The sequence below is a fragment of the Mustela putorius genome, unplaced genomic scaffold (genome assembly GCF_011764305.1).
Source record: "Mustela putorius furo isolate JIRA1106 unplaced genomic scaffold, ASM1176430v1.1 tig00000129_pilon_pilon_pilon, whole genome shotgun sequence".
NCBI classification, from domain to species: Eukaryota; Metazoa; Chordata; class Mammalia; order Carnivora; family Mustelidae; genus Mustela; species Mustela putorius.
The window spans coordinates 9,065,146-9,082,932 of record NW_025421290.1 but is presented as its reverse complement, the minus strand read 5'-3'; the positions used below and the strand labels follow the sequence as shown (position 1 = coordinate 9,082,932).

General features: G+C 39.0%; 1 protein-coding gene across 1 annotated transcript; it reads left to right on the top strand.

Moving 5' to 3' along the window:
• Positions 1–14,888, top strand: CNIH1 (cornichon family AMPA receptor auxiliary protein 1). The gene is made up of 5 exons (XM_004738813.3): positions 1–212; positions 5,715–5,783; positions 9,703–9,815; positions 11,282–11,425; positions 13,970–14,888. Exons 1-5 carry the CDS (start codon positions 132–134, stop codon positions 13,995–13,997), a joined length of 435 nt encoding a protein of 144 aa, XP_004738870.1. The 5' UTR covers positions 1–131; the 3' UTR covers positions 13,998–14,888.
• Positions 14,889–17,787: the final 2,899 nt, after the last annotated feature.

Sequence of the window (17,787 nt, the reverse complement as noted above, 5' to 3'; positions counted from 1 at the left end):
CCGTGGCGGCGGCAGCGGCGGCGGCGGCGGTCGTGGCTGCGGACGGGGGAAGTGAATGGTTTTACCCAGAGGGCCCTGCGCCGCCTTTCTCCGCTGGCACCGGCGCTGCTCCCTGCTCCTCCTTCCCGGCCATGGCGTTCACGTTCGCGGCCTTCTGCTATATGCTGGCGCTGCTGCTCACCGCCGCGCTCATCTTCTTCGCCATCTGGCACGTGAGTAGCCGGGGCCGGGGGAAGAAGGGCGAGGAGGCGGCGCAGCCTCTCCTCGCCCCGAGTCGGCGGTCGGGGCGACGACGGCCCGCAGAGGTGCGCGCGCAGGGCGACGGGGCCGAAGCGAGGCAGGCCGCGCGGTGAAGGCTCTACGAGCACTCCGTCTGCGAGCCGGGGGGCTGCAGGTCCGGGGGGTGCGGGTCCAGGCTGCGGTGGCCCGGTGGAAGCGCCCGCGGTGTCCCCTCGCAGGCCGCGCGCGCCGCTACTCCTCCCTGGATGGGTGGGGCGGCCGCGGTCCTGCGGGGGCCCCTGCGGGAAGCGCTTCGCCCGCGCGGACCTGAGCCGGCCCCGGGCGCGGCATCCCCGCATCCCCGGGGAGGATGTCAAGGGCGCGCGGAGGCATGCTGCGTGCTTAGCGGGAATGAAGTTTGCCGGTGACTGTTACTTAATCACATTGTCTTTCTTTCTGGGTTTCCGCCGGAGTGTGGCCCAGATGAGATCGGATAGCCTACTTTAGATGAATTTCCAACTCTGTTTTCAGCACTTGTTGGGCGCTCTTCGAGGAGAACGCCCTTTTTTTCCGGATTCTGTTCCCTTGTGAACTTTGATGCAGTTTGGATTCATCACTTTGGTGACTGCGTCTCCGAACTTTTCCCCTAAATCATACTTTGACCGCCAGAGTTTCTCGAGAGACGCTCTTCCTAGCCGCCCGTCTTCAGGGTAGCTGGGTTCAGTAGAGGTCGTTTTAATTTGATTTCGAAAATGCTCACAAATCTTAAACTTCCCCAGGGCAGTTTTTTTTTCTCTTTTCTTTCTTTTTACTCACATCTTGCTGCAGGATAGAAGCACATCCTTACTGGTTTCTGTAAGGAACAAGGAAGTTCCTCGTGACAGTTCTACAACAGATTTTTTTTTTTAAGATTTTATTTATTTATTTGACAGAGAGAGATCACAAGTAGGCAGAGAGACAGGCAGAGAGAGAGGAGGAAGCAGGCTCCCTGCTGAGCAGAGAGCCCGATGTGGGACTCGATCCCAGGACCCTGAGATCATGACCTGAGCCGAAGGCAGCGGCTTAACCCACTGAGCCACCCAGGTGCCCATTCTACAACAGATTCTTAAGGATTCTTGTTTCTCTAGCACAAAATTAGAAGCAGCCTTCTGGAAGTCAGCATTCATTAAAAATGTATCTTATATTTGCTTCGCCCTCCTTATATTCTTTTAGTGGCTTCTGGAATATTAATTAGTCTTTTGAATGATTTTTTTTTTTTTAAAGATTTTATTTATCTATTTGACAGACAGAGATCACAAGTAGGCAGAGAGGCAGGCAGTGGGGTTGGGAAGCCAACTCTGCACTGAACAGAGAGCCCGATGTTGGGCTCGCTCCCAGGACCCTGAGATCATGACCTGAGCCCAAGGCAGAGGCTTAACCCACGGGGCCACCAGGGGCGCCAGTCTTTTGATTGTACATGTTCATTCATGAACATTTTAAGTCAGGTTTCATCATGCCAATAACAAGAATTTCTTAGTGAACATAGCCTGGCGGAATGATTTAAATGGCAGCCATGTCTTGTGTTAAAAAAAAAAATATTCAAATGTAGAATGATAACCATAAATTATTCTCTTTTGATAAAGAGTGTGATTGTGTTTGTAATTATTTTAGAACCCAACTGCATTATAGTGGGGAATGCTTAGGTAGGCTGTTCAGTAACTGCGCCCTCAAAACGCTTGTCAGTAGGAACCAATAAATTAAGAGCAGTTTAGGCTCTTTGGTGGAAGAACAATAAATAAAGATAATTTGGAATGCAAACTAGCTCCACTTTAGTAAGCCCGTGGTGGAAGTGAAATGTGTGGCTCCCTTCCATTTGTAGATGTGAATTTTAAGTCAGTTCCTGCTTGATGGGTACTCTTGGTGTTTTTGAGACATGAGGATTCTAAGCAAGAAAGCTGTGGATGGCTTTGTTTACATTTTGAACCTGTTTGTTTGGCTTAAGGAAAATCTGAACTGCAAAAAAAAAAAAAAAAAAAAGGGTTATTTGGGGCACCTGGATGGCTCAGTCAATTAAGCATCTGCCCTTGGTTGAGGTCATGATCCCAGGGTCTTGGGATCAAGCCCTATGTGGAGGTCCCTGCTCAGCGGGGAGTCTTCTCCTCCCTCTGCCCCTCATCCCACTTATTCTCTCTCCCTCTCCTTCCCTCCCGCTCAAATAAATAAAATCTTAAAAAAAAAAAAAAAACTTTAAAAATGGGTAACTTAGTTTCAGTGTTGAAATGAGAATGTTTCTGATAATTTTAAGTCCTATTATAGAATTTTTAAAAATTCATTTATACTCCACAGATTAATTGAGAGTTTTTATCCTTAGGGATTTCTTCATAGTTCAGATGATTATGCATCCTTTGGGAACAGATTGAAAACTTTTAAGTATATAATTTTGATTTTTCTATTAACTATATAACCTTCAGTTTATTTTTTTAGGTAGTTTAAGTATTAGAAAACTCATTTTGGAAATTTCAAATAGAAATTCAAAGAATCCTGTTTACATTAATCATTGTATGGAGGATTTTTTTTGTGCTAATGGTTACATCTGTCAGTTTACTCCTAGTTCATGTGATTGATACTGTGTGGAGAGTAGACATAAGAGCTTAGGTTTGTTTGAACAGAAGTCTAGGATCCTAAAGACATGCATCAAATTTGAGGGTATTCTGAATAGCATAGTTTGTTATCTTTAGGTATATATCTGTTCTGCCTTAACACTTCTGTAAGACTTTTATGAATATCTTTGTCCAGACGCACAGTCACTAAAGATAACGAAAACCACTAGGTTAATCTTTATAGAAGAGTTGAAAACTCCAGCTTATAGTACTGAAACAGAAGCTCATACAGTAACATACCTGTTAAAAAATCCCTTGAGGTCACCTGAAGAAAATGTCCAGTCAAAAGAGTTAGTTTTAAAACACAAGATTATATTCTGCTATTAAATTGGATCTTACTATGGGCAAGTAATTTTATTTGATGAGAGTCCTTACTTTGAACTTTATTACTAAGATGCATTGGGGATATATCACACAGCAAATGTCATGTATTTGGTTAATAATATCCACAAGTAATCAGAAATTAGTATCTTCTAGTTATACATTTATTTATTATTTTTTTAAAGATTTTATTTATTTATCTGACAGACAGAGATCACAAGTAGGCAGAGAGGCAGGCAGACAGAGAGAAAGGAGGAAGCAGGCTCTCTGCAGAGCAGAGAGCCTGATGTGGGGCTCGACCCCAGGATCCTAGCATCATAACCGGAGCCGAAGGCAGAGGCTTTAACCCACTCAGCCACCCAGACACCCCTACATTTATATTTTTAACATTTATAACATTTATACATGTTAGGTTTCATTAACAACGGCAAATGCCTTTTGGTAAGTTCTGTATTCTTTTTATGCTAGGCCCTCCCTCCACCCCCCTACTCCCCCCTGACCAGGCTCTGTCCCTTTCCTTCAATAGATATTGATTGAACATTTAAGTATGTGCCAGGGCTAGGGACATAGCAGCCAGCATAGCAAAATTGTCATGGAGTTTACATCTTGATGTCTAATTATGTTTCTTCTCTATTCCTATTTTAGAATTTTTATTTGGTCAGGTTGGTTCATTTTGTAAAATTTTAGAAATTAAAAAACAACAACCATCTTTTTATGAAGTGAAGAACTTTAACAGGGAAATAGTATAAAGCATAGTAAAAGCTAGGAATATGGGACTCCATTGATTACTGGTAATATTGAGTAACACAGCCTTACACACGAAGATACTATTCCTAATTCACAAGTGGAAAGGCAGACTGAGTTCTCTATCTTCTGGATGACCAGTGACAGCAACTAAAATAATTCTCCTATAAACTTGGTGCCTGTGGCTTATTTTGACATCTGACCAAGTACCACAAAGTGGTGTGTTGCTCTTATTTTGATTTTTAATACATTTTGACTTTGAAGTTGTGCATTAAGTGACCCTGTTTTACAGCCAAATTTCTCCAGAGTATAGACAGAAACAATCTTTTCATATTTTTCATAAGTGGATGAGATCTCTCTCCCGTTACCACATTTATAACTGTTTGACTCCTCTTATTGTGAGAAGTTGGTCTTACCTGGGTTACCCTTCTTCAGTCTTTAGTTTGGTGACCTCGGGAAATCACCCTCAAGTGTAGGAGATGTGCATAAGACCCAGAAGGAGGTTAGATTGATGACTTTCATCATGGCCTTGAAAGGGGCAGCTCTTGCTTCTATGATGCCATTAGGTGCATTAGAACAAGATGCCTCTTGGGGCAGAAGAATTAGAAAATCCTCCTGCCCTGCAGACATAGCTGCTCCATGCAGAGCCTGATGTAGAGCTGATGCCAGGGTGCTTGGCAGCAGGAGCATGGACTGGCTTTGAGCTTCCATCCTGGCCTTCTGTCCCATGCAGAAATTGCGCTACTCTGTGTGGCAGTCCAGGCTTGGTATTCCTCTATTCTGAGGCCATTTCTTGTTATTCCCTATTGAAGCAGGACTTTGAAGTGTATGTATTTGGGCTCAGTGGGAACAAACTGGAGCATGTGAGTCCATCTCTAGTGTCCCACTGAGCTCTGATGTAGGTGGGGCATGCACAAATGATTAAAAATACTTCACCCCGGGGGCCGCTGGGTGGTTCAGTGGGTTAAAGCCTGTGCCTTGGGCTCAGGTCGTAATCCTGGGATCCTGGGATGAGCCCTGTGTGGGGCTCTCTGCTCAGCAGGGAGCCTGCTTCCTCCTCTCTTCTCTCTGCCTGCTTCTCTGCCTACTTGTGATCTCTGTCAAATAAATAAATAAAATCTTTAAAAAAAAAACTTCACCCTGAGGGACAGACAAGACACACAAACCTGTGCACAGATACTCCACTGGAAGAAATGCCATATTGGTAGTATTGTAAAGCCCTGTGCTCTGGGGCTGTTAGACATGTATGCAATTATTTCCGCCCCAGGGAGTCAGGGAAACCTGCAGAGTGGAGCTGTTGTAGGAAGAGGGTTTTTAGATGACAATTTTTTTTTTAAAGATTTTACTTATTTATTTGACAGAGACGCAAGTAGGCAGAGAGACAGGCAGAGAGAGAGAGAGGAGGAAGCAGGCTCCCTGCGGAGCAGAGAGCCCAGGACCCTAAGATAATGACCTGAGCTGAAGGCAGAGGCTTTAACCCACTGAGCCAACCAGGCCCCCCTAAGATGATGATTTTTGATAGATAGAAAAGATCATTTTAAGAAGAGAAAATAATTTGAATAGAGGCATTGAAAAATTGAAAAGTGAAGATATTTATCACAGTGAGACCAGATCATTTAAATGGTATTAGTTATTTATTAGGACATAGTGAATTTACTGTAAATTGGTACATGTAGTATTGGTATACTTTTGCTTTTGTTTTATTAACTTTATTCAATTATCATTTGATGATGAGGCAGGTTTGTTGCTGCTTTTTATTAAAGGTCCTAACTAACTTTAATTTTATTTTAGATTATAGCTTTTGATGAACTGAAGACTGATTACAAGAATCCTATAGACCAGTGTAATACCCTGAATCCTGTAAGTTATAATATAGGATTTTTCTTTAGATTTTTTTAACTGCTTTTGCTCTTAATATAATTTGAAAATGGCCAGTATACTCAGTGGCATGACATATTTGTTCTTTTTGAAGTAGGCAGGATTTACAAAAATACTCTTTCTCCTGCTTGACTGATCTAATATTAATCTGCCAGTGATCTTGTCAGCTGTCATACTAACATTCTTCCAATCTGCTTTTTACATTGTCGGCCAAAGACAGTTGAAAAGGTCAAAAAGATTAAAAGAGTCAAAATTGCATTAAAGGTGTGTACTGCTTTTTAGTTTAATGTTTTAATGCTACATTCATTTCATGGGGAGGGTTAGGGCATTTGTATTTGTAAAATGTTCTGTTTGGTGTGCTTGTTCATATGCCTGTTGAGGTTTATGATTTCGTGAAATTCCGCATTTTATGCAAATGTTTGCTTGCCGGCCCAGTCAAGTAGGGAAAGCTGTTAAATGCTTATGCATTTTTAAAAAAATGTTATAGCCATAGGCACTTTTATATTAAATTATTTGGTGCGGTGTTTGAAAGTTGGTTAACAGAAAATGACTTTAATAGATGGTAAGATGGTTTTTCTGTTGTGACTTATTGGGAGATAGTCCCAGAGTGGAGTCTTCAGTACCATGTCTGCTTTTATCTTTCGTTATGTCTATTCTGGAATTAATTATTCACTCTTTCAGCTGATGTTTATTTAGAAACTTTTAGGTAGATAGCTCTTTCTTTAGGCTCTAGAATCAGCGTGCTGACCTTTGGACTCACGCTGCCAGAATTTTGTGGATAACAGTTGGTCTACAAATGTCTACATAGTTATTTCTAATATAGATCCATTCTAAATTTCTAAGCCAGACTTGTCTTACACTAAGTTCTGATCTCTGATGGATTTCGTTATAACATGGCTCCATTGTGCTTAGGGATTTATATATATTTTTGGCTTCATTCAGTTTATTCATTTAGGAAGATTCTCCTTTCACCTGTAGGTTTGATTTTGCCTAATTGGTCAGAAGCTGAAAGGTTGTTTGTAAGAAGGCTGTGGGTATATCTCCAAGAAATAGAATATAATAATTTATCTTAAAAATTACTTAAGATGAGAACTTGTGTAGGCTTTAGTTGTGTGAAACTATAAGACACTAGCACACCAAAGGGATCTTATTTAGAAAGGGGTCTTTAAAGTGAGTGTGCTGCTTTATCATTGTTTCCTCTATAAATGGGAGTGATGCAATGGATTTTTAGTTTGTCTCTGGAGAACTGCTACAGTAAGACTTGATGTAGGTAGAATTAAAAGTATTAACTTTCTAGCTGTGTCTCTGTTCTTATGAAATAAAATATGTGAAGAATCTGCTTTCTTCAGATTGGAAAGTAATAAAGTGTCTTAACCTACTGTTGAAACTGATTGTTACCAAGAGATTAAGGAACCAAAATTTCTTTTTTTGACATTTGTTCATTAATAGTATTCTGTCTTCTTTGGTTTCTCATTACTTCAAATAACCAAACGATGAGGATGATAAGAGCTGAAATCAGATGAGGGCTTTCCTAGGCAACAGGCGCTGTGCTTTCCTTGAGCTCATGAGCAGCCTTAAAGGGTAGGTGTATTGTCATTTTCTTGAATAGGAGGATAGGCTTCGGCTTAGTAGGGTTGTAAGGTAGACCCAGCATTTGAACCCAGACAGCTGGATTTTTACACTCGTGCTTTGGTATTTCCCCAATTTACGGTAAGTTTAAGAGGGACTAATTTAATTTTTACATATGTGTGATGTCTGACTCTCCTTCATGGAAGGAAATTCTCACTTAAAAAAATACATGTGCTTAGGACCTCCTAATGCTACATTGATTAGAAGGAAGTTTTTGCAACAGCATAAGTTAGTGTTTGGATAGGGTGCCGATAATTGGCTTACTAGCAGCGCATCTGACAGTTTTCCCTATTTAAAATTTGTTTTGACAATTCTGCCAAAGTATGGGGGAAGACAAATATTATTTTTAAAAATGTGAGCCTTAACTAGAGAATATTATGATTTGCATTTAAGTACCATCATTTCAGCCATATTTGCATGAGGAATTTTTTTGTGTACTAGCTTTTGGGTAAACATTGGTTCCTAAATGGAACAATTTTTGTGCCACTTAACGGGGAAATTTCACCATTAAAGAATGATTGGAGTGGACTGGTTTTTATAAGAGATGCATTATAAAAGTTTCTGGGTGTTTTTTGAGGAAAAAGGAGTGTGGCATGTGTTTCATATTAGAACTGGAAGAGTTGCAGATTATCCGTATTCTCACTCTAATTAAAGTATATTGTTTAAGAGCCATAGGTATTGCGCATTCAAAATAATTTTCTCCCCATATCTCAGTCCGGAAGTGTAGGATGAAAACTTGAATGATAATTTGTATTGTTAGCTATCACTTGGCTTTGGAGAGCTGAGATAGACTTACTATATTATAAAGAAAACTTCTGTAATTTAAACTAGCATTATAAACAGCTCTAGTGGAACTCCTCTAATACAATATTTATTTTTCTTGGTTTGTCCTGGTTGTAGTCCTTGTGTTTCAAAGATTTCCTGTGGACATTTTCTTGCCGATGTTTGATTTTCATCTTAATTAAATGGTGGCTTAATGGTTCGTATTATTTACAAGTTTATATACATATGCGGAGTTTATCTTTTGTTATTATTATTGCTTAAATTTGTAGAAGATACCTGGTTAGTAATATAGATTAGTTGGTTTTACTGGAATTTCATTTAAAATATTATTCATTAAAAAACTTTGCTTTACAGCTTTGAAATAGAAAAAGTGACTTGGGAGTATTATAAAGTGGGCTTGAATATGTAGTACAATTGTAATTATCTATACAGCAATGGTTTCCTCTCAGGAATGATCTGATGATGTTGAGGATTCATATAATTTTACTTTGGTATGATACAGTCATTTGAGAAGCTGGCTCTGTGTCTGTGACTTGCAGGAAGTTGTTTAGCTTAAACTTGCAATGAAAAGTTTGGGACTTTGATTTAACAGAGTCATTAGGCTAAATGAAGTCTTCAGGATGAAAAAGATTTATTAAAAATAAAGCATGAATTCTTGGTCATATTATAAAAAGCATTTTGCTTGAATTAATTTTTCTCATTTAGTACCACCTACAATAAAAAAAAAATCATTTTGTTTTTGAGTTCTGAGTGTCTCCTGGTCTGCTGTGTCTATAGAAGTTCACTGGAAAGCAGGTTTAAAGAAACAGGAAGCCATGTCAGAATTGGAGCTCAGGAACCAGGAAAATTTCAATTTTATGGTTCAGAACTGTCTTTTCCCTCCTACATTGCAGAATGCACATTGTTTGCATCTGTGTATATTAGTATTCTTTCCCCCCCGACTGTGCTGAGATTATTGGCTTTTGGCTTTCCATTGAAAAATTACTTTTGTGATAATGTGATGTGGTTTGCTAAATATTGTTTATGTAGCATTCCTGGTTTCTGTTAAAAGCTTTAAAACACGAATGTGTAAAATATTCTAAAAGGGAGTTTTGTTTTGTGGGTTTTTTTTATATCATGTTGCATGTGACCAGATAGCTCCTTTTTGTATTTTTATCATTACTGAATGGTGGAAAGAAAAAGTATTCCAAGTGATCAGCAAATAACTGAACTGTCTGGGTGGTAACTTTGTGTAATTTAACCTGAGTTTTAAATTTTAGGTTCTATTTATTCTTTTAGGGCAAGCTATATCATCTGGATAGTTTGCTTGTAATTCTGCTTTTGGTAAAAAGTTAAATATGGAAACAGACCTCAGTACCATCTTTTGGGCCTGCTTCTTAGAAAACAGTGAATTTTTTTCATTATGGAATCTTGGTTGCCACCTGCTTTCAAATTAGCATTTGACATACTGCCAAGGCATTTTGATAACTGGCTTGTATTTTTCTTCCAGCTTGTACTCCCAGAGTACCTCATCCACGCTTTCTTCTGTGTCATGTTTCTTTGTGCAGCAGAGTGGCTTACGCTGGGTCTCAATATGCCCCTCTTGGCATATCATATTTGGAGGTAATATTTAAATACATTTCTAATACTTTACCTAATTATATTTTAATTATACTATGGTTGGTACAGTTATCTTGCATGCTTGTCACCTAAATGAAAACTGAAAATTGGTTGGCATTTATTTTAAAAATCTAGCAGATGAATAAATCGCTGTTTCAATACCTTTTATGGTGCTTACTTTGTTATCCTTTAAAGGAGTTTTTCAAAAAGTGAGTTTTAATTTACATACAATGGTGTACATAAGTCTGAAGCCCTATCCCTGTCAGTTACCCCTGTATCTCCCCGGGACAGCAGTGACCTCTGTCAACTTGTATTAGTTTTGCCCATTATGTGAACTTCACATAATTCAAAATGTATAGGGTGTCTAACTTCTTTCTCCATGTTTATAAAGATTTTAAATTTGGTTGTTTATAAAATATATTCATAATTACTGAGTAATTACTGAAAGTTATGTCTGATCTATATAATAGAGTTAGAGGGGTTGTTTTTTTTTTTTTAAAGATTTTATTTATTTATTTGACAGACAGAGATTACAAGAAGGCAGAGAGGAGGGACGCCTGGGTGGCTCAGTTGGTTAAGCAGCTGCCTTCGGCTCAGGTCATGATCCCAGCGTCCTGGGATCGAGTCCCACATTGGGCTCCTTGCTCAGCAGGGAGCCTGCTTCTCCCTCTGCCTCTCTCTGCCATTCTGTCTGCCTGTGCTCGCTCTCTCCCTCTCTCTCTGATAAATAAATAAAATCTTAAAAAAAAAAAAAAAAAAAAAAAAAGAAGGCAGAGAGGCAGGCAGAGAGAGAGGAGGAAGCCGGATCTCCGTGGAGCAGAGAGCCTGATGTGGGGCTTGATCCCAGGACTCTGGGATCATGACTTGAGCCAAAGGCAGAGGCTTTAACCCAGTGAGCCACCCAGGCGCCCCTAGAGGTTTTTTTTTTTTTTTTTTAATAGGAATATTAAAAATCTCATTGCTCTTGGGAAATATACTTAAGTGTTTAGGTGTAAAGGGGTATCACATCTGTAACTGATGGTATCACATCTGTTTGGTAAAAAAATGTGTGCATATTTGGAGCTAAAACTAAAAAGAGAAGGGTAAAGCTGTGTGATTAATGTGAGCATTTGGAATATTTTGGTGAAGTGTTCTTGCACCTTTTCTGTAAGCCTAAAATTATGTTAAAAAGTTATTAAAAGGAAGAACAATCTCACTTCATTTTTACAGTTATTTTTCTTTTTCTTGTGTTTATAAAATTGTTGGGGAGACCAGATAGGACTTGTTTAACTGTCCTGATCTCTTATAGGGGCTCTTGTTTTAAAATTAAGATGATAAGAGGAAAGAACTCCACCCTAGAACTAAAGTTACTCTTCCCTGTGTGGACCACCTCTCATTGCAACAAATGTTACTGGAGAAGAAAACCCCTCCTTCCCATCTTAAAGGTTGACTTCCTGTTTGGAGCGGCTAATTGACTGTGTTTATTACAGGTATATGAGTAGACCAGTGATGAGTGGACCGGGACTCTATGACCCTACAACCATCATGAATGCAGACATTTTAGCGTATTGTCAGAAAGAAGGCTGGTGCAAATTAGCTTTTTATCTTCTAGCATTTTTTTACTACCTATACGGGTAAGTTTAAAAATAAAATGAATATATAATTTCCTTTTGCTTCCAAAAAAGTCTGTAGGTATTATGGTCTTAACACCTTAAAATCCACTTACAGAAGAACTCAGTGTCTTGCATGGTGGAGACTGGTAATGGTGCAGTGCATGCCCCAAATGCACGCACACTGACTATGATTATGAACTGGTACTTGTCAAGGCAGCCAGCTGGTGTGCAATCAGAGGCAAAAAGTTTGGGCAGGGGAGCTGCTTCCTAAATTTTTGGACATAGTCCGTCAGTGAAGGATAATCCTCATTCTCCTGGCAAAGTGATGGCCTTGAGAGGATTGCAAAAAAAGTGTGAGTTGGCAAAAAAATGTTTGCTTGGCTTCACTGTCTATTTTGAGATGATGTTTGATTTTTTTGTCATTCTTTACAAACTGTATGCTCTACCCTTTATTTTCTGGCTTACTTGACCTGAATGGGCTGAATGAAAAATGGATCTGTCCTATATGATGTTGCAGTTATTGATTCTTCTCCATTTATTCCCTGATGTCCTGTAGATTCTCATTAAAACGAGAAAAGTATACAAGTGTGGAATTAGATTTCTTTAAGCCACATAAATATACTTTCTCATTTTATTAACATATATTCAACCAGAGAACATTCCACCTGATTCTTTCTTTTTTTTTTTTTTTTTAAGTTTTTATTTATTTATTTGATAGAGAGATAGAGTGCACAAGTAGGCAGAGTGGCAGGCAGAGGGCGAGGGAGCCCGATGAAGGGCTCGATCCTTCATGACTCGAGCCAAAGGCTTAACCGACTGAGCCACCCAGCGCCCCCCCTTTTTGTTCAAAAAGCACTTTCTGTGTGTCAGGCACTGTGCAGGTAGCTACACATATACACAGCTGCTGTCTCTAGTTACCGAACAGACTTGAGCCACCCAGGTGCCCCTTGATTTTCAAACTATGAGGAAAATTGGCTGTGTAAGATGGAATTGTAATCATTCAGCATCTTCCTATTCCCCTCTCCTTTTTGTTACTTGAAAACTTGCTAAGTATTAGATGGTAGGTTTATATTCTTATTTCTTTTTATTTCATATAAGTTTCCAATATGAAAAACAATGAAGTACGAGACTGAAATTTATGAAAAAGGTATGTTTATGCTTTTAGAGGTTATAATTGTGAAAATGAGTAGCCTTTAGTGCATTTGCAGATGCTCATTTACGAAACAAAAATAGTAAGTTCTGAAAAGTGAAATGCCAGGTGTCATTTTCATTTCCTGTTAATGTTCATTTTTTCAGTTTCTTTAACAAATGCCTAGAAGAGCGCTGGCATATAGCAGGCACTTCAGATGTGTGTGTTGAGGGGTGCCTGGGTGGCTCAGCTGGTTAAGTGTCTGACTAAGATCTCAACTCGGGTCTTGATCTCAGGGTCATGAGTTCAAGCCCCATGTTGGGTTTCATGCTTTCTGTGGAGCCTACTTAATTTAAAAAAAAAAAAAAAAAAAAAAAGACATACTTGTTGAAAGGAAGAAATGAATCATTGAATAAATGGTAATATCGGAGATATACAGTTGAGGGAAAATGTTCACCAGGAGATGGTGGCACTAGGTCATTTCATTTCTTCTTTAAATTGTTAATTAAATTTACACAACCCGGGTGCCTGGGTGGCTCAGTGGGTTAAGCCGCTGCCTTCGGCTCAGGTCATGATCCCCGGGTCCTGGGATCGAGTCCCGCATCGGGCTCTCTGCTCAGCAGGGAGCCTGCTTCCTCCTCTCTCTCTCTGCCTGCCTCTCTGTCTACGTGTAATCTCTGTCTGTCAAATAAACAAATAAAATCTTTAAAAAAAAAAAAAAATTTACACAACCCTTTGCTTTGTATTTCCACATAGTGATCCGTGCTTTTGAACCATGCCTTTCCCACATCAATCTGGTAAAATTGCCCTGAATTAAATGGTTATTTTTATTTTGCTCATTTGTGCACTTTGTCAGCCCCATTGCTGTTGTCTAGAGCCTTTCTCTAATGGGGAGGTTTCTTAATTGACCATTCCCATCTGTAAAATGGGGATAATAATGGCACCCACCTCCTGGGACTGCTTGGAGGACTCAGTGAGGTCATGTACATAAAAGATCTGGTGGAGCTCGATCCCAGGACCCTGGGATCATGAACTGAGCCGAAGGGAAAAAAAAAAAAAAAAGATCTGGTGGAGGGCCTGGTATGACGTGAGCCCTCCGGAGATGCTTGCTGCTATTGTTAGACAGCCCCGGAGCAGTGTACTGTTTGGATTGCTTCTCTAAGCTCTGGTCCCCTATTAAGCTTTCAGCTGTGCTGTTCTACTTGCTAAAATTGGAAAAGAAATAGGGGACAACCACAGCACATGCACTGAGCCAAGTCCTACCTTAAGCAGAAGTCCATCAGTGCAAATTGAGATCATACTGTGAACTACTTTACTTGGTCATTGGTCTTTTCAGTTTCTGTGGTGGCTTGCTGTGGAAAGCAGACTCAACGTTTTGGTGCTTTTAGTTTTTCTAGTTAGAACGTTTGAATTAATAGGCTTTTTCTTCTTTTCAGCATGATCTATGTTTTGGTGAGCTCTTAGAACAACACACAGAAGAATTGGTCCAGTAAGTGCATGCAAAAAGCCACCAAATGAAGGGATTCTATCCAGCAAGATCCTGTTTCCAAGAGTAGCCTATGGAATCTGATCAGTTACTTTAAAAAAATGACTCCTTATTTTTTAAATGTTTCCACATTTTTTGCTTGTGGAAAGACTGTTTTCATATGTTATACACGGATAAAGAATTTAAATGGAATTACGTATAAATTAATATAAAATGATTACCTCTGGTATTGACAGGTATGAACTTGCACTCCTTAAGGAACAGCCATAATCCCTTGTATGATTGCATTAATTATTGACTATCCTTAGTCCATTGGAAGCTTTTGTTATATATAGGAACTTGTAGGGCTCATTTTGGTTTATTGAAATGCCGTCTAATTATAAATTAGCTGTAGATATCAGGTGCTTCTGATGAACTGAAAATATATATCCGACTTGTGGGAAACTTCATGGGTTTCCTCATTTATCATGTATGTGATTATATATGGACACATTACAAAATAAGAAGAGTGGGATTTTTTTCCCTTCAACTTGAATATTATCCCTGTATATTGCATGAATGAGAGATTTCCCATATTTCCATCAGAGTAATATACTTGCTTTAATTCTTAAGCATAAGTGAACATGATATAAAAACATGCTGAATTACTTGTGAAGAATGCATTTAAAACTATTTTAAATGTGTTTTAATTTGTAAGATATCACTTAATAAGAAATTGGTTATTATACTTAACTGTTCTAATCTGGTGGTAAAGGTATTCTTAAGAATTTGCAAGTACTTTAGATTTTCAAAACTGAATGAGAGAGAACATTGTATAACCGTCCTGCTGTTCCTTTAGTGCAATACAATAAAACTCTGAAATTAACTTATTTTCAGTGCATTGTTTTAAAGATTATAAATAGCTATTTCTTACACTTGCTTAATCCATAATAAAGACGTATTACTGTCAGTTTTTTAAAAAAATAGTAGAGTACGATATTGTGTATGTGCGTGTGTTGCTTTTTTTTTTTTTTTTTAAATATCATGTCTGCATCTAAAAAGGAGTATTTTTAATGGCTAAAAGCACATTGCCCTCTGTCACCACTTGCCAAGACTTAGAAACACTGATGGCACAGCATCATCATTTTTCTTAAACAATTTAAAAAATTATTGTGAGACTTAAAATGTTAAAAAATTTTCCCCTTTTCTGAAACAGCAGGTTTCAAGGAAAAATAACTTGTTATATTTACTTTTTATTGCTGCTTGTAAGGCAGGTAAATTATGGCTTGCATGTTTGGGGAAGAATTCTTGGGCTTTATTTGGAATGAGGTAGTTAAGGCAATTGAAAATAGTGTAAGTGGTTCAGAAGTTCTTAAAAGATCAGAGAAAGAAAACCACATAATGCTCATGGGAGTTTGATGGATGAGTCTGTGGAATTCTTATTCTGAGAGCTCTTTGAATTAGATGCTGTTGAATTCTCAGCAGAGAAAATGCCTCCCCACCTTTGGGAGAGTAGATGTTAACATTTGGGATTGCGTGACAGGGTGAGCGTGCCGAAGAAGAGGATGTAGACTCAGAAGAGTGAGGAGAGCCAGACCGTTTCATAACGAGAGAGGCTTTAAAGACCTTACATTTTATGGTCTGGAGGACATCTGGAGGGATCTGGCTGTTGGGTCAGTTCATGTAGAAAATTATTCATTGATCAGTTGCTAGGCACTGAAGAGTTTGAGCAGTCATTCAGTTTCTAATCCAGCTAATTATGTCAGCACCCACTCCTTTTTCTTTCTGGTTCACAAATAGTTCTGATCATGAGAGACCTTGCCAAGTCCAGATAGGTTTCTTGGGGCCATTACTTTAGCATTCCTGTCAAAGTATTTTCACAAGCCCTTGCTGTCTCTTAGCAAGCACTACTTTCTTTTATAAGTTTTAACACATCTTGTAATAATGTATTCCAGAATATTCTCCAAAATTCTGCAAGGTTTACTGGCTGCAATTTGTGGAAGCCACCTTCTCATGCTTCCAAAATTAGATACATAGTCCTTAGCTGATTCCTCAAAGGTGGCTGACTGCCAGTGAGGTTTACCCATCTCAGTGGTAGGTTGTTGGTTTGTAGGCATGTAAGTGATTAAAAGATTGAGTACCTGGAAGCTCAAAAACAAAACAAAACAAAAAAAACTACCCCCTTTGATATTTTAGGAACTTAAATCACTTGCCAGGAGGAAGTAGAAACAAAGTACTTGCATTAGGCATATCCTACTGGCTCTTTTCCTTGTTTGGAATCTGTTTTGTGCCTGCTATTAATCCGGTTGGGGCAGCCCTCATATTCTATTCCTTTAGGTCCAGCTGTGGCATAGTTAGCCTGGGTTCCTAACCCTTCCAGCTTTTACCACCCTGTACCCTGTGTAGTGACAGCTGTTTATGTAGGTATTTTTTTTTTCTTGTTAAAATTGCTTTTGCTCTTATGTGCTTTGGTTTATCTTGAAGAGTTTTCCAGCTTCCAGAAACCATTAGTATACCACACTGTGGTTTGTATCTATACTGAGAATTCTTTGTTATGATACTATAGATTCTCCTGAATTAAAAATCTCAAATAATAAATGTAGTCTCTTTAGCATTTATTCTATGGAGTAATAATAGTATATCAGGAATATGTCCCTTCAGTGCTAAGGAGGTTTAGGGGTAGAAACTTATTAATGATGTTTAATGATTTTCACAGTGCTTAACTGGTATCATCCAGTTGTCCCATGGTTGAGGAAAGTTGGGTTCCAGGTGATGGATGGATTGCTAATTTGTTTGAAGTTTGGTTTATTTTTCATGGAAGGGGGAAGTGATAGGAAATGACGAGACAGTTGCTTTTGACATATGTCAAGTATTATGAAAGCATATGAGAAGCCTCATGGGTTACACCCTGAACAGCCTGACCTAGCAGTCAAGATCAGATCTGGGGATCGGTAACACAGTACGTGGTAGTTTGTGGTATGTGTCTCCTTTAAAGCCTGTTCAGAGGGGCGCTTGGGTGGCTCAGTCGGTTAAGTGTCTGCCTTTGGCTCAGGTCATGATCCCAGGGTCCTGGGATCGAGCCCCGCATTGGGCTCCCTGCTCAGCAGGGAGCCTGCTTCTTCCTCTCCTTCTGCCTACTACTCCCCCTGCTTGTGCTCCCTCTTTCTGTCAAATAAATAAATAAAATCTTAAAAAAAAAAAAAAGTCTGTTCAGTATATTTGGCCTGAGAAGCATTCATGCTGATAGCTCTCATAGAGCTCTTCTCTGCTCTTCAGATCAACATGTTTTGAAAATATGTCAGATGAGTGCATGGAGAGGAGATAGACATGTAGATACACTCTGAAACTAGAGAAATATTTTTCTTGCTACAGCATTTCTCTTTTTTTCCAGTTATATGTTTATGAATGGTATTCACGGAATATTATTGCCATGGTGCAAAAAATGACTTCTGTGTATCTCTTACACCCTGTGGGGTGTGAGCTTTCATTTTAGGTGTGGCTACGTCAGCAGGGTGATGTTGTATCACACTCAAATAATCTGTATTTAAAAGTATTCATGTCATTTATTATTTATATGTCATTCAACAGGCATAGATGTGCATCTCAATAATCAGTTGTATGGTGTAATTATAAGTTAGAAGTTTTGACAGCAAAAATACTTTAAACCAACTCTATTTTCAAAGGGAAAAGATAAATATATTGATACTCATCAAGCATTGTTCATAGACATACTCATATTAATCCTTTTGGGAAACTACTAATGTTAGTCCCAGATTATTTAAGCTGTTT